Below are 26530 nucleotides of genomic sequence, written 5' to 3' on the forward strand. Positions count from 1 at the left end.
TCTATTTGCAGCATATGGGTTGCCTAAAGAGGTGGTGACAGACAATGGACCTCAATTTACGTCCAGCGAATTTGAGACATTTCTGCAGTTAAATGCTGTTAAACACATAAAAACTCCCAGTTATCATCCTGCCTCAAATGGATTGGCTGAAAGATTGGTTCAAAACTTCAAGAGGTCGTTGGCCCAGAGCAGAGCAGTAGGTGGCATGTCATTGCTGCACTGTATTGCCAATTTCTTGTTTAGTTACAGGAATATGCCACATGCAGCCACCAAGCAAACACCAGCAGCACTGTCACTGGGATCTCAGTCGGCCCGCACAGAGAGTGTTCCGACCAAGTCGGGTTCCAGAAAGAAGCTCAGATCTTTCTCTGTAGGTCAGGCGGTGCTGGTAAAAAAAACTACAGGGGAGGAGAGAAGTGGTTGGATGGTGTGAAAGCTGAGGTTTTGGGTCCTGTAACATATTTGGTGTCTGTAAATGGAGCGCATGTGAAACGACATGTGAAAATCAGATGCTGGATGCAAAGAAAAGGAAGGAATCACTTGAACAGACTGTGGCTGCCCCTGAAGGAGACTGGGAGGACTACGTCGATCCTGATGACGATGTAAAGGAGACTGGTGTCTGTGAGCGGAACCATGATGATCACCAGAGCTCAGTGGAGCCCGATGGAGCTCGGAATGAACCTTCACATTCAGGAGGCATGGAGCGGCCTAAAAGAAATGTGCGCCCACCTCAACGGTTGGATCTGTAACCGACTAAACTGAAAGGATGTACATACACACACACACACACACACACACACACACACACACACACACACACACACACACACACACACACACACACACCAAAAAAAAAGTCAATTGTAAAGGAAGTCAATTTGGAGTTTTTTGTAAGTTGTGGTTTTACAAAAAGTGTTTATTAGTTTTGTTGGTAAAAAAGTAAGAGTGTGTTGTTTAAGCTACAGGGGAGGAGCTGTGGTGTTTAGGAGAAACAAACAGAAAAGAATACAAAGAGAAGGCATTCGTTTACAGTGAAGCCAACTCTGTTCTGAGTGAATTGCTATAGCCTGTTTAGGTCAATAGGTGGCGCCTGGAAACCACAAGGGGAGCTCCAGGCAGAGTTTGCATGGCTTAGTAAGGAGCAGACCTTGCCTGCGAGTTGTTGTTTTTCCTGCCGTGTGTTAATAAACCTGCACAAGTTGTTAGCATCGCCTCTCTGTCATTTCTCCACCTGAGGACCAATTCCCAACACTGTCTGTAGACACAACACACATTCTAGTTACATTTATTTTCCATGCTCTCTACTCATCCCTGTAGAAATGTATATTCTCCATAGACCACTCCCAGCTCTGGCAAGTGGAGGTGCAGCAACTCCCTATCCTGGAGAGCTCAACTGCCATTTATTCAACTGTCACTCACCGTCAAACCAGTTCTTTACAGAAAGAATTTCCTCGAGTGAGCTATAGTTTCCCTTCCTTGGGAAAATTACCTCCTTGAGTCAGAACGCAGAGAAGTCCTGAGCGTGAGGACAAACTTGTTGAGGAACGGCACAGTCAGACGGTGAGTGTTTGGTCAAGGTTCCAGCTGATTGAATACTTTGTGGTATTACCCGGCTTTGCAGACTGGAAGCAGAAGTTTGCTGTGCTTGTTGTGTTTTTGGGTTTGGGTTACCTCGAGGTAAATCTCTCACACCTGCGCTCAGTCGGGACCAAAGTGAAAATCTTAAATGTGCCCTCTGTGGGAGTCAAATGTATTTCAAACTAACAAAGTACGAATTAAGAAAAAAACTGTTTCCAAACAATGACATGATGACCGCCTCAATAAGATGTAACATGTATGAAAACGGATGTTTTTAAGAATCCCGCTGAACCGGAGAAAAGGTATCAGTGAAGGAGAAGCACCAACAACCACTGAGTTGTCTCAGTACTTAGTTCAGAAGTACTGAGCTCCGACTGAAAGTCTCTGAACTTAGGTTGGGACAAATTCTTACAGGATGTTAATATTTAAGCTTTGTGGAATTTATTAAGTACTCATATCAGTACTGGCTGGCAATCCAATCCAATCCAACTTTATTTATATAGCATATTTAACTCAACAGCCAAGGTTGACCAAAGGGCTTCACAGTTAACAATAATAATAAAACAATCAGTGAGTAAAAACAGGGTAAAACAATGCCACAATATTACAGTGCTCAATTAGTGTTAAAAGCCAACGAGTACATATGTGTCGGGAGTCGGTACTTGAAAGGCAAGTAGCTAATGGTATAATATGATGAGGAATAAGAAGTTGTTCATTTTGTTATTGGTTAAATGTAAAAATCAGTGTTTATTTGATTTTTTAATTTTTTTTAAATTGAAACATTTCTGATGACTCAACAAACAAAACTTGTGGTTTGTTTTTGGGACTCTGCAGGGTTCAGTTTGCCTTCATCATGTTAAAATCCAGCAGGACTGCAGAGGATGCCAGATTGGCCTTCCAGACCTGCAAAAGTTCTGATCCGAAAGACCAAGTGGAGTTCTACGACTCCTGGGCCAACAACTATGAGACAGTGAGTCTACAGGGAACCTTAGACGGTCATCAGCGTTTCGCTGGATCTCATCCACTGTCTCTGATTTCAACAGGACCACAAGTCTGTGAAGTACCGAGCTCCTCACGAGGCCGTGAACTCACTGTCTGAACACTTCTGTGGGAATCCTGAAGAAGTTCTGGTTCTAGATGTGGCCTGTGGGTCCGGATGGGTCGCGAAACTCGTGAGAACATGAACTTTCACCTGAATAATCTCAAATAAACATGTGTAGAGGTTATCCATCCTCTCATACAGAAGAGCAAAGAGGCAACGTCAGAGCTACAGGACAGTTTTTAGAAAACCAGCGAGAAGCTGACGTTAGCTTAGCAGCTAAAAAAGAATTACAATAACTAGGGATGTCCCGATCGGATCGCTAGACATCGGATCGGGGCCGATATTGGTGATTTGTGAGTGATCGGGAATCGGCAAATCCAGCCGATCACCCCGCCGATCTAAAAAAACCAACTAAAAAAAACCTTTGCCACGTCAGCTGCCGTAAAGCGAGCCCCGTTTTTCACGGTGGAAAAAAAAGTCGGTCCATCCACCTGCCAGCGGTGAGACTGCTTCCTCCTGATGCATCAGGCGGTTTAATGAAGTGATGAAAAGATGCTTCAGGACAGAATGGAGCTCATAAACACGGTCAGTTATCATCAGAACCAGGACCAGAAGAGACGGAGCAGCCTGCTGCCTGGTTCTGTAGAGGGACACAGTCAGTTATCATCAGAACCAGGACCAGAAGAGACGGAGCAGCCTGCTGCCTGGTTCTGTAGAGGAACACAGTCAGTTATCATCAGAACCAGGACCAGAAGAGCCAGAGCAGCCTGCTGCCTGGTTCCGTCACGGAAGTTCGTCGAGTACGAAGAAAAAAGGTACGGATCCCGGCTGCTTATTTAAATGTTCTTATTGATCAAGGAAATCCTGTGTAAAATCACACGTCCAGCAGCAGTAAGCAACCTGATATAGTGAGAATTAAGTGATTTAATGTGAATTCACATCTACGGGCAAATGATGAGGGACGGCTAGACGTCTCTCCGTGAAAAGAAAAAAAATCTCGACTTTGATTTTCGACTTTTTCTGAGGCCACGAAGGTTTTTTTTTTTTGGTTTTTTTAGCCTCCGAATTTTTTTTTTTTCTTCAGTGGCCCTAAAACTCTTCCGTACTGCAAAGATGATCATCCGTGGAAAAAAAGATGACGTAATCGCCCCCCCCCCCCCCCCCCCACCGCGGTCCGCAACGTCACGTAATAACCACAACAATCACAGACTACAAGCTCCGGTCGAGCTGCAGAAGCTAGAAGCAGGAAACCCCGCTAGCGCGGTATCAAGATGGTGGCTTACGGGCGCTGACATACTTGTTAGCGGTCGCCTCCATAATTGCGCACGGTCAGCGCCATACTACTCTCAAAATTTAAACCCCGCCAGCGCGGTATCAAATAATGGCGGCGTATGGGCACCGTCATACTTGTTTGTGGTTGCCGACATGCTTGTTTACGGTCACTGCCATAGTTGTATGTGGTCGCCGCCATATTTAAAAGGCAGAATGATGTCAGTGGCTAAAGTTACATCATGGCTTCATGGGTCATGTTCAGTTCTGGGAAGCACAAGTACACTGGAAGGTACATCCAGGTAGATTGTATCTGAATAAAGATCAGAGAGTATTTATAAGGTCCAGAGCCAAGTGGATTGAGGAAGGAGAAACAACCATCATATTCCACATTCAATTTATAAAAACAGCCTAGAAAGAAAAGATTCACTCTCATGACGAACGGGGAAGAATACTTACAACCAAAAAGTATAGTGAAGGAGATCCTGAATTTCTTTAGATACCTGTATGATTCTTCTTATTCTAAACAAAATGCTGAATTACTTTAAATCATTTATTACTGTAAATGATGAAACCTTTAGAAATGTTTGTGAGGATTTAAATTGAAGTATCATGATAAAAACAGCCTCTGACTGATCTCCAGGCTCAGATGGAATCACTACAAACATTCTGAAAAGTAATGAAAACGTTGATATTTGAGGCAATAATGTACGACTGGAAATGAATTATTGACAAAGAAACAAGGTAGAATTATTTCAGGATGTCTATTTGTCATATTTTCTTACCTTCAGGACAAAATAAGAAAAGTGTCTCATCTAACTCCACTCTGCTCTTTTCTAAATTCTGCTTTACATTTACATTTCACTTCACTGCACCGGTGTCATTTTATATCCCAAAATGTCGGCGAGCCACGTAACAGAAGTTTATTCTGTTTTACACCTGCTGCATACATGACTAAGTTGTCTAACTCTGCTGCAGCTGTAGCCACAGTGAAGCTCAGGGTCAGAGGTCAGAGGTCAGCTGTAACCACAGTGAAGCTCAGGGTCAGAGGTCAGCTGTAACCACAGTGAAGCTCAGGGTCAGAGGTCAGAGGTCAGCTGTAGCCACAGTGAAGCTCAGGGTCAGAGGTCAGCTGTAGCCACAGTGAAGCTCAGGGTCAGAGGTCAGAGGTCAGCTGTAACCACAGTGAAGCTCAGGGTCAGAGGTCAGCTGTAACCACAGTGAAGCTCAGGGTCAGAGGTCAGAGGTCAGCTGTAACCACAGTGAAGCTCAGGGTCAGAGGTCAGAGGTCAGCTGTAACCACAGTGAAGCTCAGGGTCAGAGGTCAGAGGTCAGCTACTAAACTGATCTGCCTCCTTCATTCATCCAGTGACAATGTGGCTGCATGAAGCAAAACAAAGGACCAGAATGGAGAATAACTGTAGTTTCTTCAGCAGTAAGGAGTAAATGTCCATGACAAACCTTCAACAAATACCTATGACAACTTTAAAAGAATCAAACCATCATAAATCATGTCATTGTTCTTTATTATATATACAAGCACAGGGTACTTTAATAGAGAAAACCCAACTAATCCACATGAGCGAGCGTGAGCGACTGTGGAAAGGAAGAACTCCCTCTAACAGGAAGAGACCTGCAGAAAGCAGACTCAGAGGTGGAGGCTTCCTGCTGGCCGGGTGGGGGGAGTGGACAGAGGAGAGGACAGAGGAGAGGACAGAGGAGAGGACAGAGGAGAGGACAGACAGATAGATAAGAGAGAGATCCACTCTGTGAAGACTGATCAGGACAGGAGGCTTCAATCCACCTTCAGCTCCACTGTCAGACATCCAGCAGGGAGGCTGAGAGACAGACTACAGGAGAGAAAGGCAAATGTTAGTGACATGTAATAATGACATGTAATAGTGACATGTAATAGTGACATGTAATAGTGACATGTAATAGTGACATGTAATAGTGACATGTAATAGTGACATGTAATAGTGGTGAATAAAACAGGAAAGAAGCTCAGTTCCGGTCCTCCAGCAGTCTGAACCTCTGGCAGCTTCACTAGAAAATGGTCTCGGGTGTCCTGAAGCAGCTCTCACTGTAAACTTTAATAGAAATGTCTTCATCCTAACCTTCAAATGAGAGGCTGTGTCAGACTCTTTAACTGAAACTGGGATCTGGTTCCACATCAGAGGAACCTGAAAGCTGAAAGCTCTGCCTCCATTCTACTTTTAGAAAAGCTAGGAACCTCCAGTAAGCCAGCACTCTGAGAACCAAGAGTTCTTCTGGGGAGATCTGGGACCAGCAGATCTTTAAGATCTTTAGAATTAGTTGAAGACTTTTTAAGCAGTGACTTGGACCCCCTGATAATTGGGAGTTACAATAGTTACTCTGGAAGTAAATGCATGGATTAACTTCTCAGTGTCACTCTATCAATATATTCTTGATTTTAGACACATTATGTAAATGTAAAGATTCCAATAGATAAGATGGTGATGAGCCACAGCAGTGCAGCTTCACTCTACTATCAGGTGAACACAGGAAGATATAGGATTACTACTACATCACCGGATGTAGTAGGAAGATATAGGATTACTACTACATCACCGGAGGTAGTAGGAAGATATAGGATTACTACTACATCACCGGATGTAGTAGGAAGATATAGGATTACTACTACATCACCGGAGGTAGTAGGAAGATATAGGATTACTACTACATCACCGGATGTAGTAGGAAGATATAGGATTACTACTACATCACCGGATGCCTTCAGACTCTCTTGTTCATCATGTCCGGTTGGTTCCCCTGTGAGAACATGTTAGAACTTTCTCCCTCTGGCTATGATGACCTCTGCCTCAGGCCTTGTAGGACCTTCGGCCATCAGGATGTTGATGAGGATCTGAAAAACATTGACAAGGTGTATGTAGATAGCTTTCCAAAAACTCAAAATATTGAGCACTCTACTTCTATGATGTCCTCCATTCCATTGATCATCTTACTTCTGGGAGCAAAACATCAAAACGTAACGGACGAGTCTCTGGTCCTCCTTCTGGATTCCTGTGACTTCCTCCATCTCCTTCAGCATCTCCAAGATCTGCTGCAATACAGAGGAAGACAAGTAAAGAAATCAAACTTATGTTAGGTAGAAACTCTAACTTGATAGATGAGATGTTCTCTTACCTGCTGGTCACTGAAAGGAAACATCCTCAGTTTGAGCTGCTGCTTCAGGGAAAGTGACGCTGACGGCATCTTCCAGAGGTTTATTCTGTCTGAACAGACCCTCGACTCCATGACATCATCATGTAAGATCTGAAGACAAAGAGCAAAGAGAGAACATAGAGCAGCTCTAGGGAATAGTTTGTAAAAGACGAGAGGAAGAAAGTTTAAAGACCTGGAACTCAAACTTCACAGGTCCTGTAGCCTCACTGCTCTTTTCAGTCGCTCTCTGATTGCTAGCACAGTAGCGTTAGCATTAGCATAGCGATGATCTGGTTCGTTTGGTTTCTCCTCTGTTGTGTCCAGATGGTTGAACTGGGCTTCAGACACTTTGTGGGAGTCGACGGCAGTAAAGGGATGTTGGCGCAGGCGGCAGAGACCGGACTGTACCAGGACCTGAAGCTGGCCGTACTGGGACCAGAACCACTGCCTGTTCAGAGCGGTACACACACACACACACACACACACACACACACACACACACACACACACACACACACACACACACACACACACACACACACACACACACACACACACCCCTCACTCAGTCCGTTTGGATTTCAGGAGTGTTTGATGTGGTGATCCTCTCCGGTGCTCTGGACACTGGTTTCTGTCCGGTCAGCGTCATCAGGGAGCTGCACCAGGCAGCGAAACCAGGTGGGAGCATCAGTCATTTTATAGTTTTATGTTTTGAATGGTTCATGAACAGCACTTTGTTCCCACTGGGACTGTGTGAAAGACATTTATAAATTAAATGGTTAAAATGAAGGAAGAAGCTCTATAATCTGATGTTAGAGGAGGAAGATGCTCTATAATCTTATGTTATAGGAGGGAAATGCTCTATTATCTGATGTTAGAGGAGGAAGATGCACTATAATCTGATATTAGAGGAGGAAGATGCTCTATAATCTTATGTTATAGGAGGAATATGCTCTATAATCTGGATGTTAGAGGAGGAAGGTGCTCTATAACCTGGATTTTAACTCCCAGGTGAGATAATTTACTGATATGCAAACAGCTCCTACAAATGGAAGCTAACTGCTATTTAAGAAAGTTAATGCTAATCACAGCTACTGTAGAAACAGGCTAATGCTAATGCTAATGCTACCTCCAGTGGGACTTCCTGTTAGTTAGTTAGTTCAGATTAACGAGGCTCCTCTAGTCATCAGGGATTTGGTGGAATAGTGATGGTTACTTCAACAACTCATGCTAAAGCTAGTGGTTAGCTGTGGAGCGGGGCAGAGAGAGAAACTAGTGTTGCAGTGACGAGTTGATCCTAGTATTGTGTTGACATGAAGCTGGTGGTTGATGAGCGGCGTCGCTCTGGGCTGTGGTGATGAGCGGCTGTGTGCTCTGTGCAGGAGGGCTAATCGTCATGGCGAGAGGCGACCACACCAGAGAGCTTTCTGACGACTACAAGAAGGAGCTGGAGGCAGAGCTGCAGCTGATGGAGGACCAGGGACTGTGGGGTCCAGGACACGTCAAGCAGGTGGAGAGATACATGAGCAACCCGCATGTGAACATCAGCGACCACCAGGAGGAGCCGTTCATCAGTGGGACGGTTTATGTCTACAGGAAATCCACCCAATCAGCTGCTTGTGACGTCACTCCTCAGTCAGACCAGTGAAAGTACCACACTTCTGTCTCTTTGAGGATTGAAGTTACTCTACCAGAATAAATCCTCAAAATATGCTTCCCAATAAATGTTTCACTTCTGCACAGAGAATAAACCAAGACACCAAAACCAGACTATCACCGCTGATTTCCACTCATTTCCAAATGCAGTTGCCTGAGGCCCCGTTTCCACGACAACGAATACGAGTGTATCTGCAAAATGTTCTTCACTGTTGGGGGGTCCGTTTACACGACACCAGTGTTCTGAGCCACTGTGTCTGTCCTGTAAACTGGGCCTAAATCCTTCACCAAAGTCCAGAGGCCTGTAGTACGAAGCTGGATTTTCTCTTATCAAGATAACTTCAAGGATTAATTCTGGGTTTTCTGTACTATGACGCTCGCTCACTTCTCACCAGAATAAATCACCTGGTAACTGACGTTGAAAGTCTAACCTACTCCGGAGCAGGATATGCTCTCGATAAGAGTCAGAGCTCCTACATAAGAGTCTACACCCCCAGGAGCCTCATGGGTTATGAGGCTCCTGGGGGTGTAGAGTTGACTCTCCTCCGACCGGGGCCGGCACGGGCCTTTGTTTTCCTGGGTCTGGGGGCGGGGCTGGTCCGGGGCGCGGCGGCTGGGGCCGTCTCTGCCTTGCCGGGTTGGGGGGGGGGGGGGGGGGGGGGGGCTTAGGGTGGGCCGGCTCCCGGGGGTGCGGCGGGATTCGCCGCCGGGGTTGGGGGGGCTCTCGGCCCGCTCGGCCCGGGGGCCCTGTTCCGGCCTTTTCTCGGCTTGGCGGCTTGGGTAGGGACCTGGGGCCCTGTGCCCTTTATCTTTCTCTTGTGGGCTCCTCTTGCCTGGGGGGGATTCCTCTCTGCATTCTCCGTCGGGTGCTTTTTGGGCGGGGGCGTGGCTCTCTGGGGTGGTTCGCTGGGGCCTGGGGGGGCTGCCGTCTGCCGGGGTGGCGGTGTCCGGGCCCGATGGCCTCGGACCCCGGGGTGTCGCTACGGGTCCCCCCACAACAGTTCCGGTCACACCCAGTGGATACACACACACACACACACACACACACACACTTCCACTCCTCATCAAAGGTGCTTCTGAAGTTGCTTGTTCTCTGTCATCATTTGCTCAAACTTTAAAAATCATGTTCCTCTTTTGTTGTTGCCTCTTTGTTAATTCATGTTCCTGCTTCACGTTACTGTCTAGATAGAGCTGCTTAGGCTGGTTAATCTAAGAAATCATGTTACTGTCTAGATAGAGCAGCTCAGGCTGGTTAATCTAAGAAATCATCTTACTGTCTAGATAGAGCTGCTTAGGCTGGTTAATCTAAGAAATCATCTTACTGTCTAGATAGAGCTGCTTAGGCTGGTTAATCTAAGAAATCATGTTACTGTCTAGATAGAGCAGCTCAGGCTGGTTAATCTAAGAAATCATGTTACTGTCTAGATAGAGCTGCTCAGGCTGGTTAATCTAAGAAATCATCTTACTGTCTAGATAGAGCTGCTCAGGCTGGTTTAATCCAAAAACAGTTGGAAAGTATTTGGGTCAGTGTGATAACTGCAAATAATATATGTAGCACAACAAGGATATTGTATGTTATCCCCTTCCCCCCATCCCCCCTCCCCCCTCCCCCGTCAACTTCTCTTCTCTCTCTTCTCTTCTCTCTCTCTTTGAGCGTTCCCCCCCCGGTCGTGTACGGCAGCCATGCCAACTTCTGACGGAGAAGGCAACAGGAGGAGTGTGGTGTATTAATACTGTTTATATGTGCATTAAGTTTGACCTTGTAGACTTGCCGTAGTTAGCTCTTGTGTGCCTACTGCGCATGTCTTTGGGGAGGCAGCTTGTTAACCCCCTTTGTATCACGTTGGTCTATGTTGCTCCCAGATATCTGAATAATAAGTAGTGAAATGCGTGCCTCGCCTCGTTATTGAAGAACACCACAAGGAGACTTCAGGTCTCTCCCTGTTGCAAGACCAAAAACTGTTCTGACTCCGAAGGTTCTCAATCACATCATATTGTTGGCCCAAGCTGCCGAACAGGACAAGGGCAAAAAAAAAAAAAGAGTCAGACCTCCGCCTCCTGACCAATCAGATCTCTTGGAAAATGACCCGCCCATTCCTAAATGATGGTGATTGGTGCTCAGGTTCAGCGCTGAGCTGCAGCGGAGCGGAGCGGAAATGAGGAAGTAATTGAGAACAATCTTTTTGACATAATAAAAGAAATCCTGGTCTCTGATGCTTTGAAGGAGGTTTTTGTTCTTGACTTGTTCCAGTTCTATTTATCTGTAATAATGAGGTTCATGATCACACCTGACAGAACTGCAGAAACATGAATTTATGGAACGCAGAACTGCTCGTGTCGTTGCGGTGATGAATTAATATTCCAACATAAAACACAAGAGAAACTTAGCCTCATAACAACGGAATGGAAAATATAAACTAAAAGAAGATCAGTGAGGAAGTTCAGCCCGACACGTTTCTGCTGGAATAAAGTGAAATTGATTGATGAGCGGACGTGCTGTTTGTCCATATCGCTGATAAATGAAGATCGTATAATCTCACTAAGTCACACATTAACAAGTCAGGAATGTTCTGGCTTTGTCTGCAGCAGCAGTGTCGCTTTAAACCTGCTGGATGTGTTTGAATTCTTCACACTATCTGAGAATAACTGCTCCGCAGGATTTCTCTGTGTGTGATTGGTCAGATGCTGCAAACTCCGCCCCTTTCACGTGAACGTGCACACGTAGGTCTGGGTTGAACCAGCGAGTTGATAACCTGCTTGGTAGTAACGGTGATCAGGATCGCGCACGTCTGGATAAGTCAACCCAGGAAACACAGAGAGATCCTGGATATGTTGATCAGGGTTCGTAGTCCTCAGGCCTCAGGTCTTTACAGACAAACCAGAATCTGGATCCAACAAACTGTTGATGTTTGCTGACTGACGCCATCTTGGGAAACCTGCCCCAAGGGACTCTGGGATATCAAAGATGGCGTGGCGGCGGCTCCAGCCAGAATAACAACATTTGATCAAAGAAAGAGTCTTGAAGCCTCAAGAAAAGTCTGAAATGTAGTGAAACTGATGACTGATGGTTTTTCCAAAGAGAATCCAGATGTGGAGAGATCCAGTAGACTCTATGTCTCCGGTGGCATCTAGAACTGAACTGAAGAACTGAAGGTTATGGAAAGTTGACTGTCATTTATTCTTTACTTTAGTCAACAGCTATAAAGTGCATGTGAGGTGGGATTTACATGTTGCAACGGCTCCACCCGCCCGCCAGCAATGAACTGGTTTGCTGTTTACATACGTCTGCCTGCTCTGCAGTCGCTCTGACTGTTCAGCTGCTCTCACCTCAGGACTCCACCTCACAGACAGGTGAGACATATATCACGCTTTCTGCTGCTTTTCTCCTTTTTTCTCCAGCATCAACGCCACGTTAACGCTGATTGGTCAGGTAGGAGTTAGTCTGTTCTAATTTAAGTGTCTTCTTTTAAAAGAAAATCAAACACCAGGAACATCAGAGAGAAAAAAAAACAAACATAATGGTATTTCTGATGAGATGAAATTTCTTTAAAAGAAAAAAAAAAAGGTTCACACACACACACACACACACACACACACACACACACACACACACACACACACACGCACACACACACACACACACACACACACACACACACACACACACACACACACACACACACACACACACACACACACACACAGTATAGGATAGTTGGTGTTTCAGCTCTTTCTGAAGCGCCGGTGTTTCACGAATGTCTCCCAGTCGTTTTGTGTGTCACGGTAACAACCGCTGGTCCCGTCTTTAATGACTCTTCACTGTCATCTGATAACAATCTGAAGAGAAGCAATGTGACCGATGTTATGCATGGCAAACATATTTCCAAGAGTTTGTGGGACGGGTGTGTTGTGAAGAGTAAAGCCTCACGCCCGAGGCTCAAAGGGAGAAGGAGGAAGCTTCAAGTCCAAACGTTAGCAGAACATTTAGGAAACGTCTCGTCAATGTACATCTGACCATGTGGTCTTTACCCAGCCAATCAGCAGAGATTACTGTATATCACAGACCACATGATTGTGACATTTGACCAATCAGCAGAGACCTGTGAGGCCTCCAATTTCCTGTTTTCTCTGATGTCAGAAAAAGGGGGCCATTTGGCTAAACTTACTGTGCATTTACAGTTGAAACAGCAAAACTAACCATGGTAAGTTGATGAAACTCACACATTATAATGTTGAGTAGTTGTGCTAAGTCATGAAATAAGCGTTATTTGTGAGCAACTTCATGAAATGAGTGAAATTACAGCATGAAAAATGTGGGTGCCAAATATGATCATATGCCCGATTCACCTAAAAATGAGAATTGGCTTGGCGTGACCTTTTTTGGACATATGCCCAATGCATCTAACTTGTCATACTTAACACATTTTCCTTACAAATAAGGCAATACAAGTTAGGGCATTATGTTTTAATGTTGCTAAATGTTTTTAAAACAGTAATGCCTGCAATGCAGTGAGTCAGAACTAATTTTAACCCATTAATTTAGAAATCCTAAAGGTATAAATAGCAATTTGTTAGATTTTTCCTAGTTTATGACCTAATACCAGTTCTATTGGATAAATTTTTAGCAAGTGTCTGCTCAGATGTTTTATGGCAAATGGGGGGTCAGTGTTGTCATGCCAGCCGATCATGCCATCAGTGACGATGATAAGAAGGAAGATGAAGATGTGGCAGACCCTTATTTTCCTCTACTCAAGTCTATCAAGGAGATGGGGACAATGGTTGTCCGGCGTGGTACATATGACTATGTCACCAGTGATGATGGGATACTGGCCATCAGGTGGAAGGACAACAAAACTCTCACTCTGCTGTCAACAGACATGCGGGTAGAGCCGATGTCCTCAGTTATCAGGGACTGCAGTGAGACCAAGATGAAACAGCCAGTGAGTTGTCCAGCTGTCATCAAGAGTTACAATGCCAATATGGGGGGCATTGATAAGAGTGACATGCTGGTACACCTCCACCGCACCCCCATGAAGTCCAAGAGGTGGTATCTGCATCTGTTTGCATACGTCATTGATGTCAGCCTCACAAACGCCTGGGTCGTGTACAAGCGGGCCTGCAAGGCCCTTGGGGTGAATACCCAGTCTCTGAAAGAGTTCAGAATCCAGGTATTCCAGGGAGCCAGCAGCCAGAGGCCAGTCACACCTAGCTCCAGAAGAAGTTCATCTTCATCTGTTGATAGCCTGGCCACCACTGCTGATGTCCCGACACCTGTCCCAGGACACTGCCGTCACACCCCAAATGAAGCTGCGCGGTTTGACCTCTTCCTCTTCCATGCCCCTGTACATGCCAAACGGCAGACATGCAAGTACTGCAGCAGGAAAGGCAACTTTCTCAAGGCAAATGTGGTCTGCAGGGTCTGCAAGGTCCACCTCTGCATGAACAGTGAGCATATCTGTTCATTACTTCAAGAAGTGTCCTAAAGTGACACTATGTCAGTTGGCAGGTGTCTGTATCAGAACTTATGTTGTATTGTTCTAAAAGTTATTCTAATTTTAAAGAAATACATGTTCCTTTCAACTTATATGTTTTTTCCTTGTATTTTTTATATACAAACTTCTTGGATATTTTTTTTACCATTAACGGGCAAGGACCCAAATATGGTAACTCCATTTATGTAAATTTTCTCCATGAAAATGAAAAGAAAGTCAAAGATTTTAAAACAGTAATTATGTCATGTTGGGTCCCCAAATAACACTCTAAGGTGGAAATTTTGAATTTCAAAGTATTTCAATGAGTGCCCTATAAAGGGTTAACTCGATTAACTCAAGCAGAGAAAAATCCCTTCTGTGTCAAGGTCTGTGTTTGAGAATCGTTGGAACTTCGCCCAGGCTTTCGGGTGTTTGTCAGTGACGCCAACGTGTGCAGGCGTGTTCTTCTTCCCGCGTGTGCGTGTGATCGGGTCCTCCATGATGTCGGGCAGAAGAAGTGTGGACGACATGAAGACACTGCTGAGGAGCTGCACAGGGTTCGGTCCTCGGCAGAGGATGGACTTCTATGACAGCTGGGCGGAGACGTACGAACAGGTCAGGAGACACACGCGACCCAGTGAAGGTCATTTAAGACTTTTTATCATGGAAATCTTTAGGGCGGGGCCATCATGGTGAAGCCACCACCCTCCCCCAGCCCGCGATAGACTGACCGGCTGGCGTGATTCTTTCAAAGTGAGGTCAATTCAATTCAATTAATTTTTATTCTTACAGCACCAAGTACAACTCAGTCATTTCAGTACACAATTTACTGAGTAGAAACTACATTACAACATGAGCAAACAGAGAAGACATCAGAAAGAAAAAACTCTCTTTAAACAGTACGAACCTGTAGAACCAGATTCAGGTGGAGACTTCCTGCTGTTGTAGTTGGGCACTAGAGGATAGAAGGAAGTTTCCACCTGCTATTGTAGAAACCATTTAATCCACTCACTCGCTGATTGATTGATGTTTTGTTTCGCAGGACTCAGACATGATGAATTACTCGGCACCGCACCAGGTGGTGGACTTCCTGAATGCAAACTTCTCTGGGAACCGCGAGGAGGTCCGCGTTCTGGATGTGGCCTGTGGGTCGGGACTCGCAGCCAAGTTGGTGAGATTGAAACTTTTTCACAAGACTTTGTTTTTCTGGTCTCGGACGAGACGACAACACGTCAGTCAGAAGGAAGCGGGACGTTATGAACCGGATCCAACCGCCTGGAAAACGTCACGCAGTTCCACCAGCTGCTGTATGGGGGCGCTGTCGCCCAAAACAAACACTGACCAGAGAGGAAGTAAAGAAAAAACACGCTTGTTGATTGGTCTGTACCGAAAGAGGAAGTCCCGCCGCTTTAACTTTAGCTCGTGGCTAATGGGTAGCCACAAACAGCAACGATCTATAGTCTTCATACCAGATATCAATGAGAGTCTTCTGTACTGCTTCACAAGATATTTTCTTACATTTTACATCCGCCAAGGATGTATGAAAATCATCTGTGTATATTTATCCGTCTGTATGACTGTTTGCAAGATTACATGAAAACTACTGCACAGATTTTGTCAAAGTTTCCACCACAGTTAGAGTTTAAGCCCGAGAAGAATCCATTAATTCTGACCTGAATCCAGGTCCACCTTAGGTAGACGTCACAAATGTCAGGTTGCTCTTGTTCTTTCTGCGGCTGCTTCTTCCGATTAGCTTTGTTTACTTACGAACCGGAATGCATTGCGCTCTAGGTCACGTCCCCCCCCCCCCCCCCCCCCCACACTGGGAAGCCATGCATGCGAGAGCAACATTTTCAAATGGACCAGAGATCTCTTGTTAGATCTGGTTCAGAGTTCCAGGGAGTGTTCACGTTGCCCAAACGAAACGGTTTTTCTTAGAAACTCCCTGAAGAGACTCTGGTCTGTTTCTTGCCCCCGACCCAAACCAGGGTCTATTACCCCCCCCCCCCCCCCATTCTCTCTGTCTATCCGATCCTTTCCTCTCCTCTATCCCATCCACCCAACCAGTCAGCAGAAAGCCGCCACCTCAGAGTCTGATTTCTGCAAAGGTTTCTTCCTGTTAGAAGGAGTTTTCCTTTCCACAGTCGCAAAAAAACAATCTGCTTACTCATGTGGATTTGTTGGGTTTTTCTCTGTTAAAATCACCTAGAAATGACTGTGTTGTATTTGGTGCTATATTAATAAAGTTGAATCGAATCGAAACGAATCGGGGAATGTGAACACGCCCTCAATCTCCTGCCTCATGTTTCTCCTCTGTTGTGTCCAGATGGTTGAACTGGGCTTCAGACACTTTGTGGGAGTCGACGGCAGTAAAGGGATGTTGGAGCAGGCGGCGAAGACCGGACTGTACCAGGACCTGAAGCTGGCCGTACTGGGACCAGAACCACTGCCTGCACAGAGCGGTACACAACACACACACACACACACACACACACACACACACACACACACACACACACACACACACACACACACACACACACACAGGTTGAGCATAAAACCAAACCTGAACTCTGAATCGTCTTCATGGACGTTAAAAAGACGGAGACGGTTCGGAGACCGGAGCAGAAGGTTTGTCTTCACATGCATGAAAAAGAGAAAAATACTTCAGTATTAATACTAAAAGTAGAGACACATGAAAAATCTACTCATGTACAGTAACAACCTTTGGGAAACCAGAGTACCTGACAGTGGATTCAGAGGTTGACGAGGATCCAGTGAAAAGAAGATGAAGAACATGAATCTTATAATGGTGATGAAGCTGCATTGTGTACCATTTGATCCGGGGATGATGATGATGGTGATGATGGTGATGATGATGATGATAATGTTGATGGTGGAAGTATTGGTGATGATGATGATGATGATGATGATGGAGGTGATGATGATAATGTTGATGGTGGAAGTATTGGTGATGATGATGATGATGATGATGATGGAGGTGGTGATGATAATGTTGATGGTGGAAGTATTGGTGATGATGATGATGATGATGATGATGATGATGGAGGTATTGGTGATGTTGACGATGACATTGACAATAACACTGATGTTGAAATGATGATGATGATGATGACAACATTGAAGATGATGATGATGATCAAGATGACCGACATTGACAACAACGTTAACAATGATGACGATGATGATGTTGACGATGACGACGTTTATGATGATGATCATGATGAAGATGACGATGACGACGTTGAAACGAGAAGGTACTTGCGGTGAACGTTCACTCTGACTCCTCCCCCTCCTCACCTGGGTTCAGGTGCGTTCGACATGGTGCTCATCGTGGGCGCGTTACGAGACGGCTTCGTTCCGGTCAGCGTCATCAGGGAGCTCTGCGACGTCGCCAAGCCAGGTAACCACCAGCAAATACACACACACACACACACACACACACACACACACACACACACACACACACACCAGAACTCCTTCTGATCACCACGGTGGCGGTGACGCTTGCTTTGCCCTGCAGGAGGCGTCGTCTGCATGTCGAGGATCAAGCTGGAGTCCGACTCTGGGGAACGATACAGGGTGGCGATGGAGCGAGAGCTGCAGCTGATGGAAGAAGAGGGACTGTGGACGTGTGTGGCGTCCCGAGAGCTGAAGGACTACATGATGAACGTCTACAGCGACTCCGCTCAAGGTGAAGAGGAGGAGAGATACCTGGATGGAATCATTTACCTCTACAAGAAGTCACTTTAATCAAAGTCCCGAGGTGGAAATAAAATCCGAAATAGAATTTGAAATGGTTGTATTGTTGGATTTGTGACTAATATCACCACATATCAAGTCAATCGTTCCTAATATCAGCAGAGATGTTCACATCACTGCCCACAACGCAAAAAGATACTCCCACTGCAACACCACCAAATTATTATCAACTTCATCAATGTTGACAAAGACATTAAAAAATAAGAGTATTCATAAATATATTACCTGTTATTTTGTTTGAAGGGATCAGGGGTCACCTGGTGTGCAGGTAGAGCGAGAGAGTCTGGCCTTATCAGGAGGCGCAGCGGCAGGCGATACGTTCGCTGCTGGAACGAAGAGCCAGCATGTTTGATTTGAGATGTTTGATCGATTCGGTGCTAAAAAATAAATGAATGTGAGAATGATGCTGGAAGTGTATGTTTTTTCTCTATTTTAAATCAAATGTTCAGTTGAAAACCTTCAAAGGGAGTTATATGTAATTACTCTGAAACAAACAAGAAGACTGTAACTCTACTCACCACTGACTCACTACTGCCACCTATTGCCCAGGAGCGGTACTACTGAATCAATCAATCAATCAGCCTGTAACTGGACTGGAACACAAACGGCTCTTCTTCTCTGGTTTAGTGACTGTGGTCCAGCAGCGCCCCCCAGTGCACGCTTAGATGGAGCCGTTCAAAGTTAAAGTAATGGTAATGACCAGCTTCAATGAAACGGAACTGCAGAACAAAAAGTGTCACAATATGCAGACGATTCAAATCTGTGTCCCAAACTTCTCTTGTACACTTTACCGGTTTTTATTAAAAAAAATTAAGCTTTCAAGTTGTTTATATACCCGTTTGAATTTTAAAAATGTGGAATTATATTCAAAAGTGAAAAGTCAGTAGGAATCGTTTTTTTTAAAAAAGCTCTTTTTTGAAATAGAATGTACACGCATTTACTAGATTATTTTATTTTCCATTATAAAAAGTATATCACATTTATCTGTATATATGTGATAATATATATTATATTTTGAAGATATTTTTTCACTCCACACCCAGAAAAGAGAAACAAATGAGTGTGTGTCGGGTTGTTTATGGTCTAAACTGTGTTGAAGACACGTCAGTGTAAATGACACAGGAAACTGAAAAAAGGTGTGAAAACAGCCACTGGAGGTTTTATTTAAAAATGGGAGGTTGTGAAAAGGAAACAGTTTCTGACACACACACACACACACAAACACACACACACACACACACATGCAGGAAGAGTTCAAATTGAGGAAAAGGAAAGAAACACCAAAGGCCGATTGATCCTCCATAAGTACAAGACGAACGTTCGGCACTCTGGAGTCCTGCTGAACAAAATGATGTCATGTGTTTGGGCTGTGCCGACCCGGTGCTGCATCTTCCAGCTCACTACCGACTGTATCTGTCATATTTTACTTACGTTTAGTATGTAGCCTCACTACTGTGTGAGCCCTGCAGCTTGTTGACTTATGTGGTTCCCCTGAACGCATCACTCAGGGTTGTCATGTCCTGCGTTAAAAACTGGACTAATATGGCGGCTCAGACACAAACTTTCTCTTTTATGACTGAAACAGTTCAGAGAAACGTGTTTCTGGAAACATTTGACGTAAGAAGCTGTGCAGTTGAACCGTTCAAACAGCGCTTTACTTCCGTGCTTTTACCTGCTGTGAGGGGGCGTGGCCTGTGAGTTCAACAGCTTCTTCTCGAAGTGTGAAATCTCCTGCCGAACAAGAAATCTTTTTGGCAGCTGGCTGACGTCACAGCCCAACTTTTCTTCTTCTTCTTATGGAGTATAAGGCCACGTTTACACATACCAGGGGTATTTGATAAAAGAGGGATATTTCTCTGCGTTTACACATAAATCAGCTACTCCCCTCCACAAACAATGATTCCTGAAAACTCCTGCCACACTGGAGATCTGGATAAACTCTGTCTGTTTGCATCTAAAGGGGGGTAGACGGATATTTACCTCACAGTTCTTGACGTGGTGTTTTTTTCCAGGATTCTGATTGGCTACCATGGCGTCATGCTCCTCTCTACACCGCCCTCTACAGGTTTAGCTGCTCACAGCAGTTCTGAACCAGCTGTATATGCAGGGACGTGTCAATGAAGTTTGTCTTTTTAAAGGTAGAGGGGGAAAGGTCAGTTTTTGTGAAAACCCAGGTATGTGTAAACTTACTTTGCTTCACACTGCTGGACTTCCTCTCCTTGTGTCTGGTTGCTGCTCTGATGGGTTCCACCTGTCTGAGAGTGATTGTCTGCACCCGGGGACAGCGGTGTGTATCGGGCTCAGTCACACTGCCAGACACCAGCGACAGTTCAGAGTGAGGCAAAGAAAAGAAACTGTTGCTGTGATCGTGGGCTGGAAGCTGATGAACAAATACACAGGAACAACTGGACATGGACAATTAATTTGATTTCCACAACAGACTTTTGTATTTTTACGATTCATCTCTTAATTATTGGGGGGGTTAGGAAAGCTAATATGGCGTTTATACTTTTACAAGTAAATACCACAAAAATAACTTTTTGTCCTGCATTGGAGTTTTTCTCCTCCTTCATGATGGACAGTCTTGAAGAGGTACTGGAGTTACCAAACATGGTGATAGAAGGTCAAAGTGGGGTTTTTTTCCATCACGGTGAGCAAACGCAACGATGTGAAGGTTCAATGTGTTTTTAGAGAAGTCAGGCTGAGGAAGCTGAGGTAATCTGAGACGAACAGACGAGAGCAGAAAGGAGGAAGCTGAAGGAGTGTGAGCGGCAGAAACCTCAGAACTCCTCCAGGCTGTCGACCGGACCATGGCTCTTCACCTGCTGATCTTCTGCTGCAGCTGCTCGCTGCTGCTCACAGGTGAGAGTTTGTGTCGCTCTGGACGCCTCTGTGAAACTCTGCAGGATGGAAACTCTGTTTGTTCCTGGTGAAGAAGATCATCCTTAAATGAAGGACTTATACAGTCACTTCTGCATTTTTCTGGGTCCTTGAACACGAAGAGTCAGGAATGATTGATTATTAATGATTTTCAGATTTCAAACCTCGTACCGAGAGAACCTTCATAACACAGCTGATCCCCTGACCGCTCACCCGATCACCCGTTCACCCGCTCACCCGATCACCCGATCACCCGTTCACCCGTTCACCCGTTCACCCGTTCACCTGTTTCCTCTGACGTCACTGAACGCTGCAGCAGCTCTTTATCGCTCAGAAAAGAAGAACAAGAGTTTCACCAAATATAGAAACGATCATTCTCAGCATTTCTGTGTCTTTATTCGTTGGAGGAAATGTTAAACGGAAGTCAATTACTTTTGGATTTTATCTCTGTGCAGTTTTTAATTTCCAGCAGATCATATTAGAATGAGTTTATTGGAGTGGTCCAGATGTTGTTTAAATACCTGTGGCTTGTTTCTGAAGTGTGCCCACTGCTTTGGTACAGAGTCATTTAAATGAGTTGGAAGAAGAAACAAAAAGTTCCCCTGCTATGATATTGTTGACATGTTTTATGTTTCCAGGACTGTCAACTTTGTATACAAACTGCAAACTTAAATGGAGGACAAACAACATAAATTCAGTTTGGCACAAATTCAATTAACTTGTGTGAGAATTCAAAACATGTTTTTTTACCTGAAGAGCCCAGTGTGGCCCTCTAGTGGCTGTGAGTGGCCACTGTGGCCGGGTCAGGCTCAGATTGACCTCCTGTCCTCCTGCAGGACCTGACCATCCTGCAAGAGGTCAAATTAAAAAAAAAAACTCATCTACCTTCTACACCACTTATCTCATCCTGATTATTGTGTTTCCAGATGCTGCAGCGCCAACTATCATCTATCAGCTGACCTCCACCTGTGCAGTAGAAGGCTCCTCCGTCACCCTCCCCTGCACCTTCACACCCAAGAAGTCTTTCACTGATGAGGGAGGAAAGACTGTTTACCTGAAAATCATCCGAGTCGTTTGGTGCAAAAACCATCTGATCTGCCAGGGCACCGTCCCGAGTGTATACGACAGCAATTCTCCCGGAACAACGTCTCGTTATCAGTACCTGGGAGACATGGAGAGAAACTGTTCTCTGCTGATCAGAAACATCCAGACATATGATGGTAGAACCTTTCGCTTCAGAATGGAAGCTAATGCTACAGAAGGACATTTTACAAACCAAACAGGAGTCAAAGTCAGAGGTGAGAACCAACATCAATATGTCACTCTGTACCTCTGGGGGGAATTAGTGGAAGGGGGGGGGTTCCTACCACCTATATACCCCCCCACCCCCACTGTAGAGCATCTTCCTCCTCTAACTTCCAGATTATAGAGCATCAGGACACCCCCCCCCCCCCCCCCCCCCCCCCACACACACACACACACAATAATAACAGTGATATAAACTAAGGCTCTCCTCAGTTCCAGGTTTGGTCCAGATGGAGGTCAGCAGGTCAGGAAAACACACTGAGGTCAGAAAAGGTGGGACGGTCACACTGAGCTGCTCCTCACGCTGCACCACCCACCAGCTGGAGGTCACATGGTACAGAGATGGCCACGCCCTCTCAGAGTCTGGCCCCGCCCTCCGGCTCGGCCCCCTGCCTGCAGGGGAGTCTGGGAATTACACGTGTGAGCTGAAGGCCCAGAAGAACACGGAGTCGCAGCCGTACAGCCTGAAGGTCGAAGGTCAGGAAGGTGCGTTTGATTTTCTGAAGGTTTGATGGTTCTGAGCCTCGACGTGACGCTCGGCTCCTCATGACGTCTTTCAGTGTGTCGCCTTGAGTTCTAGAGGGGAAGGAACCTTTTCTCTGCAGACCAGCGTCACTCTGCTCATTTTGTTCTTCTGCACCGCCTGTAGAACTGCTCCGCCTGTAGCTGCTCCGACTGTAGAACTGCTCCGCCTGTAGAACTGCTCCGCCTGTAGAACTGCTCCGCCTGTAGAACTGCTCCGCCTGTAGAAACATCCCAGATTTAACCTGCAGCTCAACGACACAATAAACACACGACCCGAGAGGAAAAACTCCTAGAAGGTCTTAAAGTAATGTGCTACTGTAATCTGATTACTTTCAACAGTAACTGATCACGTTCATGAAATGAGTAACTTTGTTAAAGTTACTGAAGTTACGTTGAGCTCATTACTCTTGTTTTAGATGAAACTATCAAACCAACCAGCCTCCAACTAACATAATGAATAATTATCAAATGATTCTCTTGAACTCAATAAACGAGGCTAAATTAAAGTTTTGACGACTCGTTGTGGAAACTCTTCGTAGGTGTGGAAGTTCCTCTGCGTCTGGTAGCGGATGTGCTCCGTGGTTCTCTTGTGGCAGTGATTCCTCTCGTGGCGCTCCTCTTGATCACCAGAAGGTAACGTCACAGGAACGTCAGGGTTGCAGGTCTGAATCCCACAGCTGACCGGTGGCCACTGTGGGTCCCTGAGCGCGACCTTTGACCTCCCGGAACTCGGATGGGTTCAAAGTACTGAAATAATTCCTTCCCAAGACGGATCGCTAAAGTTCACAAATGCAAAATACGACTTCTACAAACTTTTTCGTATTTAAGTATGAAACATTGTGTGTGTGTGTGTGTGTGTGTGTGTGTGTGTGTGTGTGTGTGTGTGTGTGTGTGTGTGTGTGTGTGTGTGTGTGTGTGTGTGTGTGTGTGTGTGTGTGTGTGTGTGATTATGAGACAATGTATATAAATTCTTGAACTTGATATTTTTTCACATTGATTCGTTAATCCCAGTTGGAGGAAGCAGAAATCAGCAAAGGATTCAGGAGCTGAAGAGAATCAAGAGTAACGAGGTCAGTTAGTGAAAATAACATGAACCTCCACGACAACAACACAACAACAAGAACAACACAACAACAAGAACAACAAGAACAACATTGCCATCATCAACCCCAAATACAACAGTAACACAAAAATGTACCCTAACGTTAACGACATCAACAACAACACCTCCACACCAACAACAATAACAACACCCACACATCAACAACAACAACAACACCTACACATCAACAACAATAACAACACCTACACATCAACAACAATAACAACACCTACACGTCAACAACAATAACAACACCTACACATCAACAACAATAACAACACCTACACGTCAACAACAATAACAACACCCACACATCAACAACAACAACAACAACACCTACACATCAACAACAATAACAACACCTACACATCAACAACAATAACAACACCTACACGTCAACAACAATAACAACACCTACACATCAACAACACCTACACATCAACAACAATAACAACACCTACACATCAACAACAATAACAACACCTACACATCAACAACAATAACAACACCTACACATCAACAATAACAATACGTATACACCAACAACAATAACAACACCTACACATCAACAATAACAACACCTACACATCAACAACAACAATAACACCTACACATCATCAACAATAACACCTACACATCAACAATAACAACACCTACACATCGACAATAACAACACCTACACATCAACAATAACAACACCTACATATCAACAACAATAACACCTACACATCGACAATAACAACACCTATACATCGACAATAACAACACCTACATATCAACAACAATAACACCTACGCATCAACCATAACAACACCTACACATCGATAATAACAACACATACACATCGACAATAACAACACCTACACATCAACAATAACAACACCTACACATCGACAATAACAACACCTACACATCAACAATAACAACACCTATACATCGACAATAACAACACCTACACATCGACAATAACAACACCTACACATCAACAATAACAACACCTACATATCAACAACAATAACACCTACACATCGACAATAACAACACCTACATATCAACAACAATAACACCTACGCATCAACCATAACAACACCTACACATCGACAATAACAACACATACACATCGACAATAACAACACCTACATATCAACAACAATAACACCTACACATCGACAATAACAACACCTATACATCGACAATAACAACACCTACATATCAACAACAATAACACCTACACATCGACAATAACAACACCTATACATCGACAATAACAACACCTACATATCAACAACAATAACACCTACGCATCAACCATAACAACACCTACACATCGATAATAACAACACATACACATCGACAATAACCACCTACACATCAACAATAACAACACCTACACATCGACAATAACAACACCTACACATCGACAATAACAATACCTATACATCAACAATAACAACACCTACACATCAACAATCACAACACCTAGTCATCAACAACAACAACAACACGAACGGCAAAAACAGCAATAGAAAATACGATAACATTGAGACCACCAAGATAAACAACATAAACAACACTAACAACGTGATCAACAATGACACCAAAAACACAAACAATAACAGCAGCTCAAACAACAGCAACAGAAACTAAACAATAACATCTAGACCACCAACGTAAATAACAACAATGACGACAACAAACGCATCCCATCATCTTTGACAACAACAAACAACACAAACAACAGCCGCCGCTGCCAGCTCATCATTGTTGTTGTTGTTGTTGTTCTTTGCTTTTCACCATGTTTACATACTTTTTTAGAAATGATTTATACTTCTCTTGGTAATTTTTAAAAGATGTTTTTGTTAACAGAGTTGATCATCTGATGGATCAGAAACCTGTTTTCACTGAGCTGAGGTCACATGACGTCGTCGCATCGCTTCAGGCCACTTTGAAGATTCATCAAACTAACAGCAGCTTCTCCTCCTCAAAGACCAGAGACGGAGGGATGGAGGTGAAGGAGGTGGAGAGACTGAGTGGGGCTGGACGTCCATCATCCACTCATCCATCTATTCATCTGTTCACCCATCTCAACATTCACTGTCTCATTATCCATTTCTTTATCATTCCTCTCTTTATTCAGTCTCTTTTCATCATCCTTTGTAAATGTATTACACAATGTCATATAAACTTATATTTGTAATTATAATTAAATGTAGCATTGAAGTAATTACAATCCCAATTATAATACTTTTTGAATACTTGACATTGTGGGCAAAATGATCACGACCAATATTTAAAATGCTTGAAAGTTTTTATTTTATTTTAGAAGTTCTCGGTATGAAAATAACCCAACATTTGTCACTCATAATATGAGTGTTTTGAGGGTGTTACGGTGAGCATTTTTCACTGTTCAATATATTTCTGATTGATTTGTAGTAAAACTTTCAATGGATTTAATGAATATTTTAAGCATTCAAATGATTTTTCAGCTTTTTGTGACTTTTTATAGATTTATATGAGAAAGTCTCAGTCTGGTTCTGCAGAAAGCGGCATGTTAACCATCAACCAACCAGCAGGTGGCAGCACCGGGTCGATCACTCCGTTTTTACCTTTCTACTGTTGGATTAATGTAGTGTGGTAGAAAATTGATCAAATAAAATTACTAAATGTTTATTGTTTTTTGTTTTTGAATAAAAAAAGAATTCAACACTAAAAGTTTCAGCTTCTCACGAAGAA

The 26530-nt window shown here is 44.3% G+C and overlaps 3 protein-coding genes across 8 annotated transcripts; all 3 read left to right on the forward strand.

The window, feature by feature from the left end:
• Nucleotides 1-1399: 1399 nt before the first annotated feature.
• Nucleotides 1400-9146, forward strand: LOC308114528 (methyltransferase-like protein 27). Its single transcript, XM_080471466.1, has 6 exons — nt 1400-1560; nt 2413-2548; nt 2622-2750; nt 7400-7535; nt 7661-7753; nt 8458-9146. The coding sequence occupies exons 2-6, from the start codon at nt 2432-2434 to the stop codon at nt 8721-8723; spliced, it is 741 nt and encodes a 246-aa protein (XP_080327592.1). The 5' UTR covers nt 1400-1560; nt 2413-2431; the 3' UTR covers nt 8724-9146.
• Nucleotides 9147-11448: 2302 nt separating this feature from the next.
• Nucleotides 11449-18391, forward strand: LOC308114526 (methyltransferase-like protein 27). Of its 5 annotated transcripts, none has more exons than XM_080471463.1 (6): nt 11449-12082; nt 14566-14817; nt 15245-15373; nt 16529-16664; nt 17534-17626; nt 17747-18391. In XM_080471463.1, the coding sequence occupies exons 2-6, from the start codon at nt 14701-14703 to the stop codon at nt 17974-17976; spliced, it is 705 nt and encodes a 234-aa protein (XP_080327589.1). In that variant the 5' UTR covers nt 11449-12082; nt 14566-14700; the 3' UTR covers nt 17977-18391. The 5 variants fall into 5 exon arrangements, with proteins under 5 accessions (XP_080327589.1, XP_080327587.1, XP_080327586.1 ...); XM_080471461.1 differs by having other exon boundaries at nt 14589-14817; XM_080471460.1 differs by having other exon boundaries at nt 14660-14817.
• A 2277-nt stretch (nt 18392-20668) lies between these two features.
• LOC308114147 (B-cell receptor CD22-like) lies at nt 20669-26505 on the forward strand. Of its 2 annotated transcripts, none has more exons than XM_080470821.1 (6): nt 20669-20847; nt 21792-22163; nt 22384-22656; nt 23235-23328; nt 23707-23765; nt 25664-26505. In XM_080470821.1, exons 1-5 carry the CDS (start codon nt 20796-20798, stop codon nt 23759-23761), a joined length of 846 nt encoding a protein of 281 aa, XP_080326947.1. In that variant the 5' UTR covers nt 20669-20795; the 3' UTR covers nt 23762-23765; nt 25664-26505. The 2 variants fall into 2 exon arrangements, with proteins under 2 accessions (XP_080326947.1, XP_080326948.1); XM_080470822.1 differs by having other exon boundaries at nt 20730-20847; nt 22390-22656.
• The last annotated feature ends 25 nt before the right edge of the window (nt 26506-26530 follow it).

The sequence above is a fragment of the Lipophrys pholis genome (assembly GCF_963383615.2).
Source record: "Lipophrys pholis genome assembly, chromosome: 9".
In the NCBI taxonomy this organism is placed as follows: Eukaryota; Metazoa; Chordata; class Actinopteri; order Blenniiformes; family Blenniidae; genus Lipophrys; species Lipophrys pholis.

What these genes read in the sequence shown, in the direction of transcription:
- LOC308114528 (XM_080471466.1), top strand. Translation starts at nt 2,432, where the DNA reads ATGTTAAAATCCAGCAGGACTGCAGAGGATGCCAGATTGGCCTTCCAG. An exon ending in CCGGATGGGTCGCGAAACTC is followed by an intron (nt 2,751 to 7,399) that starts GTGAGAACATGA and finishes TGTTGTGTCCAG; the next exon opens with ATGGTTGAACTGGGCTTCAG. An exon ending in GCACCAGGCAGCGAAACCAG is followed by an intron (nt 7,754 to 8,457) that starts GTGGGAGCATCA and finishes TGCTCTGTGCAG; the next exon opens with GAGGGCTAATCGTCATGGCG.
- LOC308114147 (XM_080470821.1), top strand. Translation starts at nt 20,796, where the DNA reads ATGGCTCTTCACCTGCTGATCTTCTGCTGCAGCTGCTCGCTGCTGCTC. An exon ending in CTGCTCGCTGCTGCTCACAG is followed by an intron (nt 20,848 to 21,791) that starts GTGAGAGTTTGT and finishes TTGTGTTTCCAG; the next exon opens with ATGCTGCAGCGCCAACTATC. An exon ending in AACAGGAGTCAAAGTCAGAG is followed by an intron (nt 22,164 to 22,383) that starts GTGAGAACCAAC and finishes GGCTCTCCTCAG; the next exon opens with TTCCAGGTTTGGTCCAGATG.
- LOC308114526 (XM_080471460.1), top strand. Translation starts at nt 11,959, where the DNA reads ATGTTGCAACGGCTCCACCCGCCCGCCAGCAATGAACTGGTTTGCTGT. An exon ending in GGGCGGAGACGTACGAACAG is followed by an intron (nt 14,818 to 15,244) that starts GTCAGGAGACAC and finishes TTTGTTTCGCAG; the next exon opens with GACTCAGACATGATGAATTA. An exon ending in CGGGACTCGCAGCCAAGTTG is followed by an intron (nt 15,374 to 16,528) that starts GTGAGATTGAAA and finishes TGTTGTGTCCAG; the next exon opens with ATGGTTGAACTGGGCTTCAG.